The 15043-nt window shown below is 42.5% G+C and overlaps 1 protein-coding gene across 1 annotated transcript in view; it reads right to left on the reverse strand.

The window, feature by feature from the left end:
- Positions 1-11800, reverse strand: part of SERINC2 (serine incorporator 2) — a 46649-nt gene extending 34849 nt beyond the window's left edge. Inside the window, exon 1 of the mRNA XM_075264558.1 lies at positions 11704-11800. Coding sequence (XP_075120659.1) covers positions 11704-11742 — 39 coding nt within the window. The 5' untranslated portion in view covers positions 11743-11800. The remainder of the gene's footprint in view (positions 1-11703) is intronic.
- Between the last annotated feature and the right edge of the window lie 3243 nt (positions 11801-15043).

Consider the following 15043-nt stretch of genomic DNA (forward strand, 5'->3'; position numbering starts at 1 on the left):
AGTACCCGAAACGCGGGGTGGAGTATGGTGGACCAGCAACCCAGATTCGGTGGTGAATCTGGCATTAAGGAACTGCGCTCTTCTTAATAATTAGAAAACACGGTTTTATTGGCAACAAACTCACACAACGCGTTTTGGGGAGTCAGACTACACCCTTCTTCAGGTGCAATAGTTTCTACAAGCAAAATATAACTAAAATATAACATCCCATATCTTAACTGTATTCCATATTTAAAATAAAAGCAAAAAAGGTATAACCAGCGTCCATTTTTACCATGTGTGTTCATAACACAAAGCAAGAATAAGATATAACAGTTTAGAGTTATATGAATCCCGGTGAACATAGACTCACGGGACCATCCAAATGATCAAAAGTCTCTGTCTACATCATTATTAAAATTAATCTTTTTTCATGTTGGCACAGTATATGTCTAAACTTTCCAAAGATGTGTTTCTTATTCCATATTGAAGCTCCAGTTTCATGAAAATCAGGATTTTATTCTTATTTACTGAAAAGAGCTTTAGGGGCATTTCTTCTCTTGGGTTTCATCAACTGCTCTAGATAAAACACCCCTAACTGCCACCCAGCTCCAAACCCTCCCTCCCTCCCCATTGCTTGAGTGACATCTTCCATCTTCTTTGTCACCACACAACCGAAACTTAGTAGTCTTAGCAGAGTAAGTCAACACCATGAACCTCACTGGAGCCATCAAAAAAGAACCTACAGGCTCTGGTACAAGCCCTGAAAAGCTTCCACCGCAAGACCCAGCCGTAACACGGGAGAAGGGAAGTAGAGCACAGCAAGAAACTGGACAGACTAGGTATCAGGAAGGCATCATGAGACATCTTACACCACACAGGAATAGCAATTACCCAATATTACTGTCCTTAGCCCAGGGTGTGAAAAATCCCTTACTCAAGGAAGTGAATCTCCAGGTACCACTCATCTGAAGTGGCAAGAACCTTGAACTGACGTGAGGTGTGAATCTTTATCTCTTCAGGTTTTCAGTCCTAGTTGGGTGCTGTCATGGGTAAGGATAACATAGATCTGCCAAGCAGAATAAGAAAGGCATATTTGGAAAGTGCAGAAGCAGCCCTACAAGGTACTATCACTAGTCTGATAATTTTCCTGCTGACAAGACCATCTCTAAAGAGATATGTACCATGCAACTGCTGTGCAGTAGAAAAAAAACAAGTCACTGCATCCCGCCAAAAGTATGCCTAAGGGCCAATTCAGACGGCCATGTGCAATCTGGAAAATATGGTCTATTTAACCCTTTCCCGTACTATTACGGTGGATGTTGGGTATCTAAATATGATTGCCATCACAGGTGCTGGGTCTTCACTGTACTATACAATGATCATAGTCATTATCCTCCCTGACGCCAAAGGCAAATATGACAGATGCATGGCTGACAGCATTCTGGGGAGGATCGACAGTCCCTGGAACAAAACCAGAGGTCGCCAATCATTTACCATGACAGCCGGGAGCCTACTCCAGATTCAAAGACTTGTCTGGTATAGACTTCTATGATAGGCTTTTCTATGCAGACAGTAATAGAGGTAACATCATTTTACAATGCATTATCATAGCAGTGCATTAGATTCTTGATTAGACCCCTGTGGTTCAAGATCCCTAGGAGATCTAAAAATTACAATAAAGAAATTAAAAAAAAAAAAAAAAAAAAGTAAAAATTTCTACCAAAGAAATAAATTTCTACTTACTCCCCATTCCCTAGAACACATAAAAGTGCATATAAAAAATAAAACACTTATACATTAGGTATCCCAGTTTCTGAAAATACCTGTTCCACAAACTTAAAAAAATATTTTCCCCTTCCGGACATTAAGTGGTCAAAGACATTCCTCAAGATGGTATAAATAAAAAGTACATCTAACCCCCCCGAAAAAAAAAAAAAAAAGAAGAGGTTGTGTAAGAATATGGTGACTTCCAATAAATTTAAATTTTTTTTCCAAAGTTTTCGGTTTTTAAGGGGGTAAAAAAACAAACAAACAAAAAAAAAACGATGTAATTTAAGCATCAATTGCTGTAATCATACCGACTAACAGAAAACAGAGCACACATCATTTTAGCTGCACAATGAACAACATAAAAGCAAAGCCATAAAAAATTCCACTCCGTTCTGAATTGTTTTCCAGTTTCTCAGTACATTATATGGACAGCTAAAGAGATGTGCAATATTATATACACCACTAGAAAGCCATCACAGCGCACTGTCTGATATTTCAGTATGGTGCTGAAGATATCAGTCCATTTAATTTCAGCACTCATATCTCTTTACTTTCAGAAGGGCTAGCCTTAGGGGGCATTTACACGGAGGAAGTTGGCACTGATTCTGATGCTATAACTCACATCAGAATCTGTGCGGAAATAAAGTCTTCCATTGACTTCAATGGCTTCCGTTTTTCACGTCAGAATCCGGAACCCATTGAAGTCAATGAGAGGCTTTTCTTTCCGCACAGATTTTGACAACTTCCTCTTTGTGAATACCCCCTTGCAGCTCAGGGTCATTGTTGGGCTGTGAGGAAGCCCCCTCCCCCTTCTTGTGATTGGAATAACAACAAATTATAGCTTTTGGAAGTTAAAAACAATAATAGGTAGCAGTTGAAAAGAGGTTATTGAGCGCACTTCCTGGACCATGTAGCTTATTTGAACCAAACTCACTATGTCCTAATTTTAACATTACTTTGGATTTGTAAAATATAGGTTATTTTTACATTTCATTGTATTGCCCCGGATGGGGTTTTCTCGTGGTTCCCTTGCGTTAAGTGCTGGACATTCTCCTTAAACCTTAACCTTTGGATGCATCGATCCAACCATTTACCCTATTTATTATCCTGGTTTCTGGGTGTGGTGAACAGAGCTGGAAACTTGTGACCAACCACCTTTAATAATAGAGGAAGGTAAATAATACTGACAAAGAAGCCAAGCTCACCGACTCTGGTTTCAAAACTAAAGTTATTAATTAGATTATACAATTATTGGCATTGTATAATTAGATGAATACACAGTTTATTGCATACTTTGGCTTTCAGCCATTTATGAAGGAGTCGGATTTGGGCTGTGAAAAAAAAAAAAAAAAAAAGAGTATTCTGAGTCAGTGGTTTAGCCTAGCAGCTCCACAGCCCTGATGACAATCTCTATATTCTACATCAGACAGGATCCTGAGAATGAGGAAAGGAGGTAATGGATAATTCTCTGGGACACACACACAAGAATTCGTCACATATTTCTCAAATATAGTTAATATATAACAAACTAGGATCAAAAGAAAAGTCCTGTGTAAGGTATGATGGGAGAAGCAGCAGACTTTTCTATCTACTAGCTGGAATATGTATACCAATAAATAAACCACAGACCCCATGTCACAGCTTGCAAGAGCTGTATACGGGAAGGTGACGGAGCTAATGTAGTGCCCCACAGAGTGGGTCACTACAAATGTCATCTTATGTGATCTACACTGTGTACTGTGAAGGTATAGTGAGATCCAGACAACCTGTTAGCATACACAAAGTACCACAGACATTGCCCCTTTAGGAAGGCGGTCTCTCTTTGAGTTCCAGGTCGGAGTGCAGGAGAGAGGAGAGGTGTGTGGAGGTGCAGTGTGTTCTCCAGCCGCATGGTGTGAGAAGCAGCAGTGAGTAGGCCGTGGACCTGCAGAGGTGAGAAAAGACCTTGCCGACACGGAGCTGCAGTCATAGGACCATCAATTCCTAACTAGTGTGTGAAACACTAAGAACATTGAGAAACTCACTGGACCGAGGTCTAGTGAATGCAAGATTCCTGGAGGCTCAGTAACATACAGAGTTGGGGTGAGTGTGTGTATCCAGCATCCCAAAGAAATCGAGTTACCTGTTTTCCAGAAGGGGAATCTACCCAGTTGCAATTAACCTTTGAGCTCCTGGAACCCAGGACCAGAGGAAATCTATTAGAAAGTTTGAGCAGCAGTGGAAGGCTGAATCATATTGGTGGTAAAAGGGAAGACTGGCATCTCACTATACTGGAGTAAGGTGAATCCTCCTGTAACATCTGTTATCTCCTGCTGACTACAGAAGTAAACTGTAAGTGTTTGGTTAACCCCTGTCTGGACTGTATTCCTTTATTGATCATCCCTCTGTTACTCCTCCTGGAAATCTCCCCTTCTTCACCTATATCATCTGGCCCTGGGACCTGCCCTGGTTGGGTTGGGTATAACATCTGTCACTGCATCACCACCTATTCCCAGAAGCCCTGCCTACAGTGCCCGGCTTCACCTCAAGCCGAAACCCCAACTGGCGCCACGACAAACTTTTATTTTTCTTTAATCCATTTTTTGCTTAAAACTCCCCTTTTTCAAGGCACTTCCGCCCTGGTGTCAGGCCTGCTCGCACCGTGAAACCACAAAGGCCGGGGCGACTCACTAACACTAGCAGAGACTGAACTGGAAATAACAGGCAGAGGTAATATTAGTAAGGGTTAACTCCACTAAGAAAATGCAGATGCTAGCACTGGAACGATTCTTTATTAATTGGTCCTCTCATTCTCTGATTTGATGCCAGTGCTAGCATCTGGACATTCTCTTTAAATAACTAACTGGCCCACTTGTTTCTTGTTCAGACATTCACAGTAGTGTTTCTCCTTGCTAATGTAACCTCTGTCTGCTTCCTCCTGGCCCAGTCTCTGCCATGTCGTGGAAAGGTGACTCACATGCCACTCGTGCTGTGGGTTGCGGACCCTGTTCTGTACAATATACTGGCAGAATAGGGTGGAATTGGAAAGAAAACGCTACTGGGCCTTTTCTCATAGGAAATCTTTTTACAACATTCACTGTGCAGTAAACGCCAGTTAAGACGATCATATCAATACTGGTTGGCACGATTTGGCAATAGCGAATTTAGGCTAAGGCCCCATATAACGTAAACGCCGTGATTTGTCAGCGGCGTTTTACAGTACCTGCACAGTGAATAGAATTCTGGCTAATCCCATCACACATTGCAGAAACTAATTTGCAACGGAAATGCTGCAACTATAAAAACCATTGCGTTTCTGTAAATTGGACTTAGTAGAGCTTGTTCTAGGACTGAAAGGAGGTATGTATTTTTATGGAGTAAGGCTGATAAATTCTATTTTGTACCTTTCTTTCAGGATATGATGGATTTGATGTAATTTGTGACCACAGGGTAAAAAAGGTCGCAAGCCTTCCCCCTACAGAGCTGGCATCATTGTTTGTTGGAAGGACTGGAGTTGTTGGAATCAAGTAGAAACCCTCAGAGGCCTGTTTCCCAATTTCCTAAATTCGAAAATTTTTCTTTTTGTCCCTTGCCATTTCCAGGATAGGTCCAAAAGAAAACCTCCCAAAAACGGGATCTTACACAGCCTATTTTTATAACCAGCATCATCCGACCACATTTTTAGCCACAAAGCTCTCCTAATGGTGCTTGAGAGTACAGCATTTCTGTCAGTAAACCACCATGAAGCCTTTTTTAAAAAGGGAATAGACCCCAAGATCTCTTCTGTTGAGGTCCCTTCTCTGAGATGGACTTTCAATTGATTCAGTCACAGGAACATGGACCTGGCCACTGAAGTACTCGCTATGTTAGTGTACCCATAGGGTCTCTTAATTGTGAGGTATCCTCAAATGGGATAGCCGTTTTCTTAACCACCTTTGCTACTGTATCAACTTTAGGAAGTTCATCCCATACTTTAGTATCATAGGATTAAGCAACAACCGGTTCTCTAGGAATAAACACCCATTTTTCATCATCTTCCCATTCTGATAGAATTAATCTTTTCAGATTTTCATTCACTGAAAAGAAGACTGATTTTCGTGCCATCAGGCCCCCAAACATTTCATCCTAGATATAACAGGGTTGTTCTGCTCTGGTATATTCAAAGAAGCCCAGAGCTTGAATTAAGGACCCTCCGAAGAACAAAAACAACACCTGTCTTCATCATCCTATAATTCACTCTCTGACAAATAGAAGCACTCTTGATTTGAATCTGACCCTAAGTTCACACTGAGTTTTTTGGTCAGAGTTTTGGCATTGTCAAAACCAGACTGAAAACGCGTGAGGAGTTTCCTGAGGCGTTTTTTGCCATTCAAAGCATTTTTCGGGGAGTTTCCTGATCCTTTTCCTCTTGGGATGTGGGCATGAATTATATTTTAAAAAACCGCCTGGCGTTTCCTGATCAGATATTTTTTCAGGTTTCTGACCAAAAAAACGAGAGCAGGAAAAACCGGCTCACATTGACTTTCATTGAAGCCGTGAGCTGGAAAACGCTTAGGCTTCAAAAAAGAATGAACATCTCGCTTCTTTTTTTCGCTAGCGGAAAAGACTCAGAAGCGTTTTGTATACTTTGAATGGTGAGAGTTTTTTTTGGTTCAGGGTTTGGAGGCAGATTTCTGCCAAAACCCTGACCAAAAAATTCTGTGTGAACTTACCTAAGGGTAAGTTCACACGGGGTTTTTGGATCGGAACCAGAGGCGGAGGCCGCCTCAGGTTCCGATGCAAAAACTGAGTAGCCGCGACTGAAAGCCGGTGCACTGCAACGGCATCCAGCCACCAACTCCGCTCCGGTTTAGGCCTAATGAATGGGCTTAGTCCGGAGAAGGGAGTTTCTTCAGGTCGAATCGCAAGGTAACTCGGCCTGAAGAATGAGCATCACTCTTCTTTTTTCCGGGAGTCGGAAGAAACGGCTCCCGGAATAAAAACTTGAGCTGCTCACACTGATTTCAATGGAAGCCGTCTTTTTGGTCAGGATTTTGAGGCAGATATGGCCTCAAAATCCTGACCAAAAATCTCTGTGTGAACCTACCCTAAAGGGCTCATATGAGGACCTGAGGGAAAGTCGTGAGCTGTGATTTTTTTACAGGTGGGTCTGAAGGACATTCCTGTTAATGCAACAGGAATGACACAGATATGGTGGGCAAGTGAGCAACAGGAGGCACTGCAACCTTTGGCCTCACCCCTACAGACATGATGTTCTATGATGAATGTCACCTCCAAGATGGCCACCGTTGGCACTTCCAGTAGCAACGCTGTGACCTCACAACAGCCCCCACACCTTCAGGCTAGGGAACCCCTACCTCGAAAGGTGCTAGCCGCATCTATAGGATGGAGGAAGGAAGGAGGAATAGACAGCCCTCGGTCCGCACTCAGCCACCTGAGGCTGGTCTTACACGACCGTAGTTTAAGACCGCAAATGGTCCGCAATTGAGGGTTTTCAATTGCGGACCATTTGCAGACACATTATACTCAATGCGGCTTCTTACACCACCGGATATTTTATCCGTGGTGTGCCGGGCCGCAACTGAGGTCCGCACATTTTAGAACATGTCCGTGATGGCCGCAATTCACAGCACTGCACGGACTTGCCCATAGAACTCTATGGGCGAGTGCGGCAATTTGCGGGCATCTGCAGAGTGTATGTTGCTGATCAGCAACTAGTGTTGCTGATCAGCAACATGCGGACCGTAAAAGCATTACGGTCGTGTAAGACCAGCCTCAGGTAGGAGACTCCTCTTTGCTCCTGCCTCTGAGAGAACCAGGAAGAACACTGGAGACGGGAGGTGGGCTGAAGGCTTGTAACCACTCTATCTTTCTATCCCCTCAGAGACCAAGAGGGCAATCTCCGCTCCAGCGCTGCTATCATGTGGAAACTCTTGAAAATTATTTTATGTTTTGGGAGACCCACATCTGTAATAAGATCACATGCTAAAAGTGTCAAACAGTTTCTGAGATCCAACAATGACCTCATAACTCTGTACAGTGTTAGACCAGACCAAACCTGTAGCAGCAGTAAATGATTAAAAGGTTGTATGTCTTCTCATCCAGAAGAAAGAAACAGTTTCACATTGTCTACATATGTGTACGTAGAGATGGACCACAGTTTAACTTGACTTCCTGTAACGTGATATTCCATCTCAGAGGACATCAGAAGTCATTAATCACCCATTGAAAGAGTTAACACTCTGTACCCCAGTTGTGATAAAGTGTTATGCGTCATGTTACTTTGTGACATTTGTACATATACAGTATACACACACACACAATGTATGCACATGTGCTATGTAGCAATACATATTTGCGGTTCCCCTATTTACCAATGGCTAAGTGTATTTTATGCAACATAATTTCCTGACACCTTACATGAAAGTCACCATCTCTTGTACAAAAATGTCTAGACATGCATGTTGAAGCCCATAGACTCATGTTAAGCGCTATATAACATACCCTATACATTTCAATTGTATTGATAAGTGTAGTAAATTGTTTTTCAATACCATGGCGCAAAATTACTTCTTTTTTTTTTTTTTTTTTAATGTAGATTGTGAGCCCCACATAGAGCTCACAATGTACATGTATTTTTTCCCTATCAGTATGTCTTTTTGGAATATGGGATGGAAATCCATGCAAACACAGGGAGAACATACAAACTCCTTGCGGATGGTTTCATGCCCTTAGTGGGATTTGAACACCAGGACTCCAGCACTGAAAGGCTGCAGTGCTAACCACTGAGCCACCATGTGGCCCCTACACAAATTTACTATTGTGGTTACAACTAGACACTGGCATACACATGGCATCTTTAATGCAAAGTAGTGCATCTCTGGTGCAGTGTGGCACATCTAGTTTTCCAACTTGTTAGATATGTGAGTGTGCATGTTCAGTAATAGGGGTTGCTTAAATGTGCAAAGATCGTGCTGTAAAATTCTGATAAGCCAACTACAAGGTGGTATAAACATAGACTAGACTAAACTGTGCTGCAGACATAATGTGGATATTAGCAGTGGATAAACCGATATGACACCATGCATGAAGATTTATACAGTCATAAAACATATTCAGAATTTCTAGTCTGAGGGTACGTTAACTCGTAGGAATTTACTTTGGGGCAGATTCTGTGGCTTCAGACTCCCTGCTGAATTGACCCATTCATCTGGGCCTAAACAGCAGCAGAAAGCTGCAACGGAATGCTGATGCCCTGCATCAGTCACGGCTAGACCACAACCAAATATGGTGGCGGTAAACTAAGTGGAATTTCTCTTCATTTTCCACCGTGTGAACATTACCAAAGTTTACAACGTCTACAACTATTAGTAAATCTGAGCCTATGAGGCCTGGTTCACATCTGCGTTCAGTATTCCGTTCGGGAAGTCCGCTTGGGGACCCCCCAAAACGGAATACCGAACGCATTAAAAAGCGGTTAGCAGAGAAACCACATGGACCCCATAGACTATAATGGGGTCCGTATGTTTTCTGCAGGAATCACACGGAGAGAGAAGTACTGCTTGAAGTACTTTTCTCTCCACATGAATCGTGTGGACACCACGCAGAAAACACACTGACCCCATTATAGTCTATGGGGTTCATGTGGGTTCTCTGCCAACTGCTTTTTAATACGTTTGGTATTCCGTTTGGGGGGGGTCCCCAAGCGGACTCACCGAACGGTATACTGAACGCAAATGTGAACCATGCCTGAGACTACCACTGCTTACCACCTGATTGTATGATAGAAGGACACTCATGGCCTAAAAATTCTTTAGGTGTATATGTTACTGGCAATGTATGAAATCCGGCATTGTATAGAAAACCTAAAACTAGCCGGCAATGTCTGAAACGATTCATTTCACACATTGCCTAGGCATTCTATACAATGCCAAATGAGAAAGCGGCGAAGTAGGAGACATTCTCGCTTTAGCAAGGAACTAGCAGCATCTCCAATCGCACGCTGTCAGCAAGAACCCGAGTGCCCGCGCGCGATACAACGGTCTCTGCCGTTGCCTCAGGCTTAGAAGTAGTTTTGTTCGTGAATGTCCATGAAAATGTGGGAGGAGGAGCAAGCTGGAGTGTTGGAGAAGAACATGAAACAACGATTCGACGAGGAACTGTCAAAAATTCGAGGGAATGTTGCCAAAAACAGTATTTGCTTTGGCAGTTAATAAATTTGGGGTTTTGTACAACTATCATTGTATTTTAATGAATTTTTTGGAAATAGCACTCTCATTCTATGTTTAGTTTTTCATACTTTGCCTAAATAGCATTTGGCATTCTATAAAAAGTATGTAACGATTCTCCCATTTCATATATTGACTGAAAACACCAGGCATTCTATACAATGCCTAGACATTGTATAGAATACCTGCTTTTCATACATTGCCTGTAACATATACATTAAACATAAAACAAAAGTGTAATATCAACATATCTCAAGTTTGTTGCTCTTAGGACTTTCTGTTGCAAAATTCAATTTTTCCCTACTGTGTTTTACTACCCATCATATTCATCATCCCACATACAATACAGTACAACAGACATGCAGCGTGGAATCTGTGCTACAAGTCCAGGGCAGTTAAAGTACAATACACGGGGATGGAATTTTAAAAACGTCAGAACATAAAATAATCCTTTAGGCTGGGGCCCCATTATTGCAGAAATGCAGCTTTTTTTGTTGCAGATATTGTTGCGGTTTTTTGATCCAAAGCCAGGACTAGACTGAACAGAAGTTAGAAGTTTAAGAGCTTTCTATATATTTCCGATTCCATTTGTAGCCATTCTTGGCTTTGGCTCAAAAATCCGCAACAAAAAAAAGCTGTGTTTCCGCAACGTGGGGCCTCAACCTAATAGTCCCACTATGGGGAAATTCAGTGTGCACGTTGTCATCCACATGTAGTGGAAAAATCCAAGACCGAAAACTAGTGTGCTATGTAATTTTAGCTGTAAAACACATACATGATGGGACAGCGCTGTTTTCATGCATCTATGAGACAATGACATGGATCTGAAATCCACTATGGTGGATTTCCCCCTCTATGCCTGGATTTATAATGCATTATAATGAAGTCAGCCAAGTGCTCAGGTGATTAATAAGGACCCTTTTATACACGCCAATGATGAGGCGAATGAACTATTACAAGTACCCAAACCTTGCTCTATGTAAACAGGGCAACTATCAAGTCATGTCTCGCAACGATGGGGACAAATAACCGAACTAACAAGCACCATATAGATTCTTACAGGGCCACATAAAGCACTTGTCCCAGGTAAAGAAAGCCCCAATGGACGCAGTGCACCTATTGATCAATGGTGGGATTGTTTGCATGCCCCTAGATTCTGATTGGGGGGGGGGGGCTAATATCACTGAGGCTGCACAACACAGTACAAGCCTCCACCTTTATTTACAGCAGTCCTGACAGGTTGTCTTTTACCAATGATCAGCCATTTATCTGGGCACTTCACTCGCAGCACCTCGGACAAATCAGACTAGTTCCTCGTACCCCCTCCTCCATTGTCCGGACCCCATAATACTTGGAGTGTCACGTGGGGGCCATTTTACAAACTGGCATTCAGAAAGAAAACACAGAGAATGGCCAGGTGTGAAGAGCTCCTGGTCGGGTACTTGTATCCCAGAAGGAAGTCTCTGCAGTCACACTTACAGCACATGAAGGAGCTAGAAGTAGTTATACCAAGGTGATGAGATAACCTCTAGAAATAGCCCCTTGTACAGCGCCACTGTCTAGGAAGCGACAAGCATCGAGTTACCAGCGGCTCAGCTACATAGAAAGTACATTGTATAGACTAGTCTATGGAGACGATACAAGGGTGTAACGTTAGCCTCAGACCAAGACGAGGGGAGCCGAGGAAGGAGGAAGTCACACAGATAAGTTATAGAAGGAGAAGAGAAAGGTGTCGGCTACTTACACAGCTGAGGAGAGAACACACTCCCAGGCAGGCACCCATATTTACACACAGCGCACACTGCCCGCCCGAGCACTGGACCCGACACTCGGAGATCCTAGCTCCGCCCACTACACTGGCTCTCACCTTACACGGCGCTACAGTCGCAGCTCTTCGGAACTTTCCGGAAACTTTCGGCTCTTTTTTTTTTCCTGCCGAGTAATGTTTACTTTTCCGGCTTTCAACACACTGTGCAGAAGATGGAGATACCTGCTAGCCTGTGGTCCTAGTCACTCATAGTCACTCTTTACTCTGAGGCAGCCACCCTCTGACTGAATTGCTTTGTGCCTGTGCCATGTTCATAAGGAATGTAACTGATGATTTGTTACTTTGTACAAGCCCCAGGGAGTTTTGTTTATGTTTGGGTTCTTCCATATGATGTATATGGAGCTCCATATACTTCAGGTCGCATGTGATTTTTCTTTAGTACATAAAATACGAGTTTCTGCCATTTTTCGTTATTGTCCGCGCAGCAAACCCTCATGTCTGCTGTCACATGGTGTAACGAATGGCTATAGAATTCAGTGTTAGGGCGGGTTCACATCTGCGCCCGGTCTCCGCTTTGTGGGTTTTCGTCTTCTGTCAACAGGAGACGGAAACCCGGCAGTCAGTGTCTGCCAGAGAGCGTCTTTTGGTCTCCGTAGCGAAATCTTTTTTTTTTTTTTTTTTTATCAAGACACAGAGTCCTGCATGTCCAACTTTGTGTCCGGTAAAAAAAAACGGTTCTGCCGCGGAGACCAGAAGACGCTCACGGGCGGACATTTTGAAAACTGACTGCCGGTTTCCGTCTCCTGTCCAGTTTCTTGGACAGAAGTTGGAAACCTGAATGCAGAGACCGGGCGTAGATGTAAACGTGCCCTTATGACCACCACTTCTATATAAGTATCGCTAATTGAATGGGCATTTAAAGGGATTCTATCATTAGAATCCTTTTTTTTTTAACCAACTACACGTAGGAATAGCCTTAAGAAAAGCTATTCTTTTCTTACCTTTATTATTCTGATCTGTGCCGCCGTTCTAGAGAAATTTCTTCCTTATGTAAATGAGTCTGTCTGTATTTGAACCCTACAAATTGTACAGCGCTGCGGAATATGTTGGCGCTATAGAAATAAAATGTATTATTATTATTAATGAGTTTTCAGACAGCACTGGAGGCCTTCCCCTGCTCTCAAACAGCACTGTGAGTGTCCCCTGTGCTGTCTGAAAACAATCCAGTGACACCTCCATCTTCTTCTCCGCCTCTTCTTCCTCCATTTTCATCCAAAAGTGTTGACTGTGCATGTCCGTCAGCCATTTTCCTGTGTCTGAATGGGAGAGGTTGAACAAAAATATCCTGTCTTGTGAATTATTTAGGGATTGCAACCATTTTTCTACAAAGCCTCCTCATTTTAGGGGCTCAAAATTAATTGAACAAATCAACATGACCATAAATAAAATGATAATTTTATACTTTGTAGAGAATCCTTTGCAGGCAATGACTGCCTGAAATCTGGAACCTCATGGACATCATCCTTTGTGATGCTTTGCCCAGCCTTTACCACATAGGTCTTCAGTTGTTGCTTGTTTGTGGGTCTTTCTGGCTTAAGTTTACCTTACGCAAGTGAAAAGCATTCTTGATCGGGTTGAGAGCGTGTGATTGACTTAGCCTTTGCAGAATATTCCTCTTCTTTGGCTTAAAAAAAAATCCTCCTGGCTTGTATTCGCAGTGTGTTTTGGGTCACTGTCCATCTTTACTGTGAAGCACCTTACAATCAACCATGCTGCATTTGGTTGAATCTGAGCTGAAAGTATATCCCTTGTGAGAAGGTGACAGGCAGAGTATTGGAGTCCAAGTATATCAGCCCCAGGCTTCTCATATATGTGTGGTCCAGGCCAGGTCTTGAATAGGCCTCAGCCCCAGGTGTGGGTCCTTGGCTCCTTACTGGGCCATAAAAGGCTGCAGGGTCTGCACTTCAGGGTAGATCCTCGGAGCAAGAGGAGGAGCCTGGGTTTGTCCTGAAACGCTGAGGGTCTGATGAGACTGCATTGTGCTACTTCGTTTTGTTCATGTGGTTGGTAGTAAACCAAACATATGGGTTTTTTATTGCTTAGTTAGAGCTCGGACAAGCAGGGTTTTGTTTGCCGTTTTGCCTGAATTTAAGGCTGTGTTTTATATTTGCTTCTTCTGTGCCTGACGTGAAGGTTTCTTTATTTTGCTGTTTTTCAAAATGAACCTCTTTGCACCGAACATAGTGTCCCTGTTTCTGACTGCTTGGTTTTGCACTATTGCTGCAAATGACTTACCTTTCCCACATCCTGTAAAGTTCAGAATGCATGCCTATGCTATCACACTGCCTCCACCATGTTTTACAGAGGATGCTGTGGGCTTTGAATCATGAGCCATTCAAAACCTTCTACAAACTTTCTTCTTCCCATCATTCTGGTACAGGTTAATCTTAGTTTTATCTGTCCAAAGACTGCTGTCCCAGAACTGGGTTGGCCTCTTTAGGACCCCTTCACATGGAGTTTACGCTCCGAGTTCAATGGCATGTTTGTATAACGCGTGTCTTTTTGTGCGCGTGTCTATGTCAATGCCATCAAATTAAAGACTAGAGTCTGCACATTAAGCCCATATTGATTATATAACTGTGTCGTGAATATGTTTTAAGTAACATTTAATGTAAACAGTTAAGATACCAAAATTTGTGTAACTGTCCAAATATTTCTGGACCTAAATGTAGCTGTGCATTTGAGATATGTAGTCTGCCTTCTGATGAGTCATATATGACAATATACAGACATAAAGGGACCGATTTACTAATCCTGTCTAATTACAAATTGCAGACATACTGCACAGTCTAAAAATGCCCCAGATTTATCACAGTGACTTATGCTGGATAATAAATTTGAACCTCCTTCACTTGTTTTGAACTGATCTTGCATCTATGGAAACAAAACTTTCCTAGTAACAGGGAGTGAACTGCAAATTAGTAGAAAGGAGACATCTTATGGCAGGAACTTTAGAAATGTTTATCAGGCAAAAAAGCAACATTTTTAATTAAAGTGGTCTAAAATCACATGCTCTATAAAATGAGTATAAAGCTAGGTTCACAACTGTGACTGATCACTGCTGGAGGGATTCCGTTCCACTTTCCGCTTTAAAAATGAAGAGAGAAAAGTCCTGCAAGCAAGACTTTTCTTTCCGCATTTTCCGACCCTTTTCGGTTGGAAACTTGGTGGACCCCATTATAAACTTTGTTTCTGCGTGTAACTGTTTTTGTTTTTTTTTGTTTTCTTTTAAGCGTATTAGGTTTCTATTCATGGG

This window comes from Leptodactylus fuscus, chromosome 2, assembly GCF_031893055.1.
Source record: "Leptodactylus fuscus isolate aLepFus1 chromosome 2, aLepFus1.hap2, whole genome shotgun sequence".
Classification (NCBI taxonomy): domain Eukaryota; kingdom Metazoa; phylum Chordata; class Amphibia; order Anura; family Leptodactylidae; genus Leptodactylus; species Leptodactylus fuscus.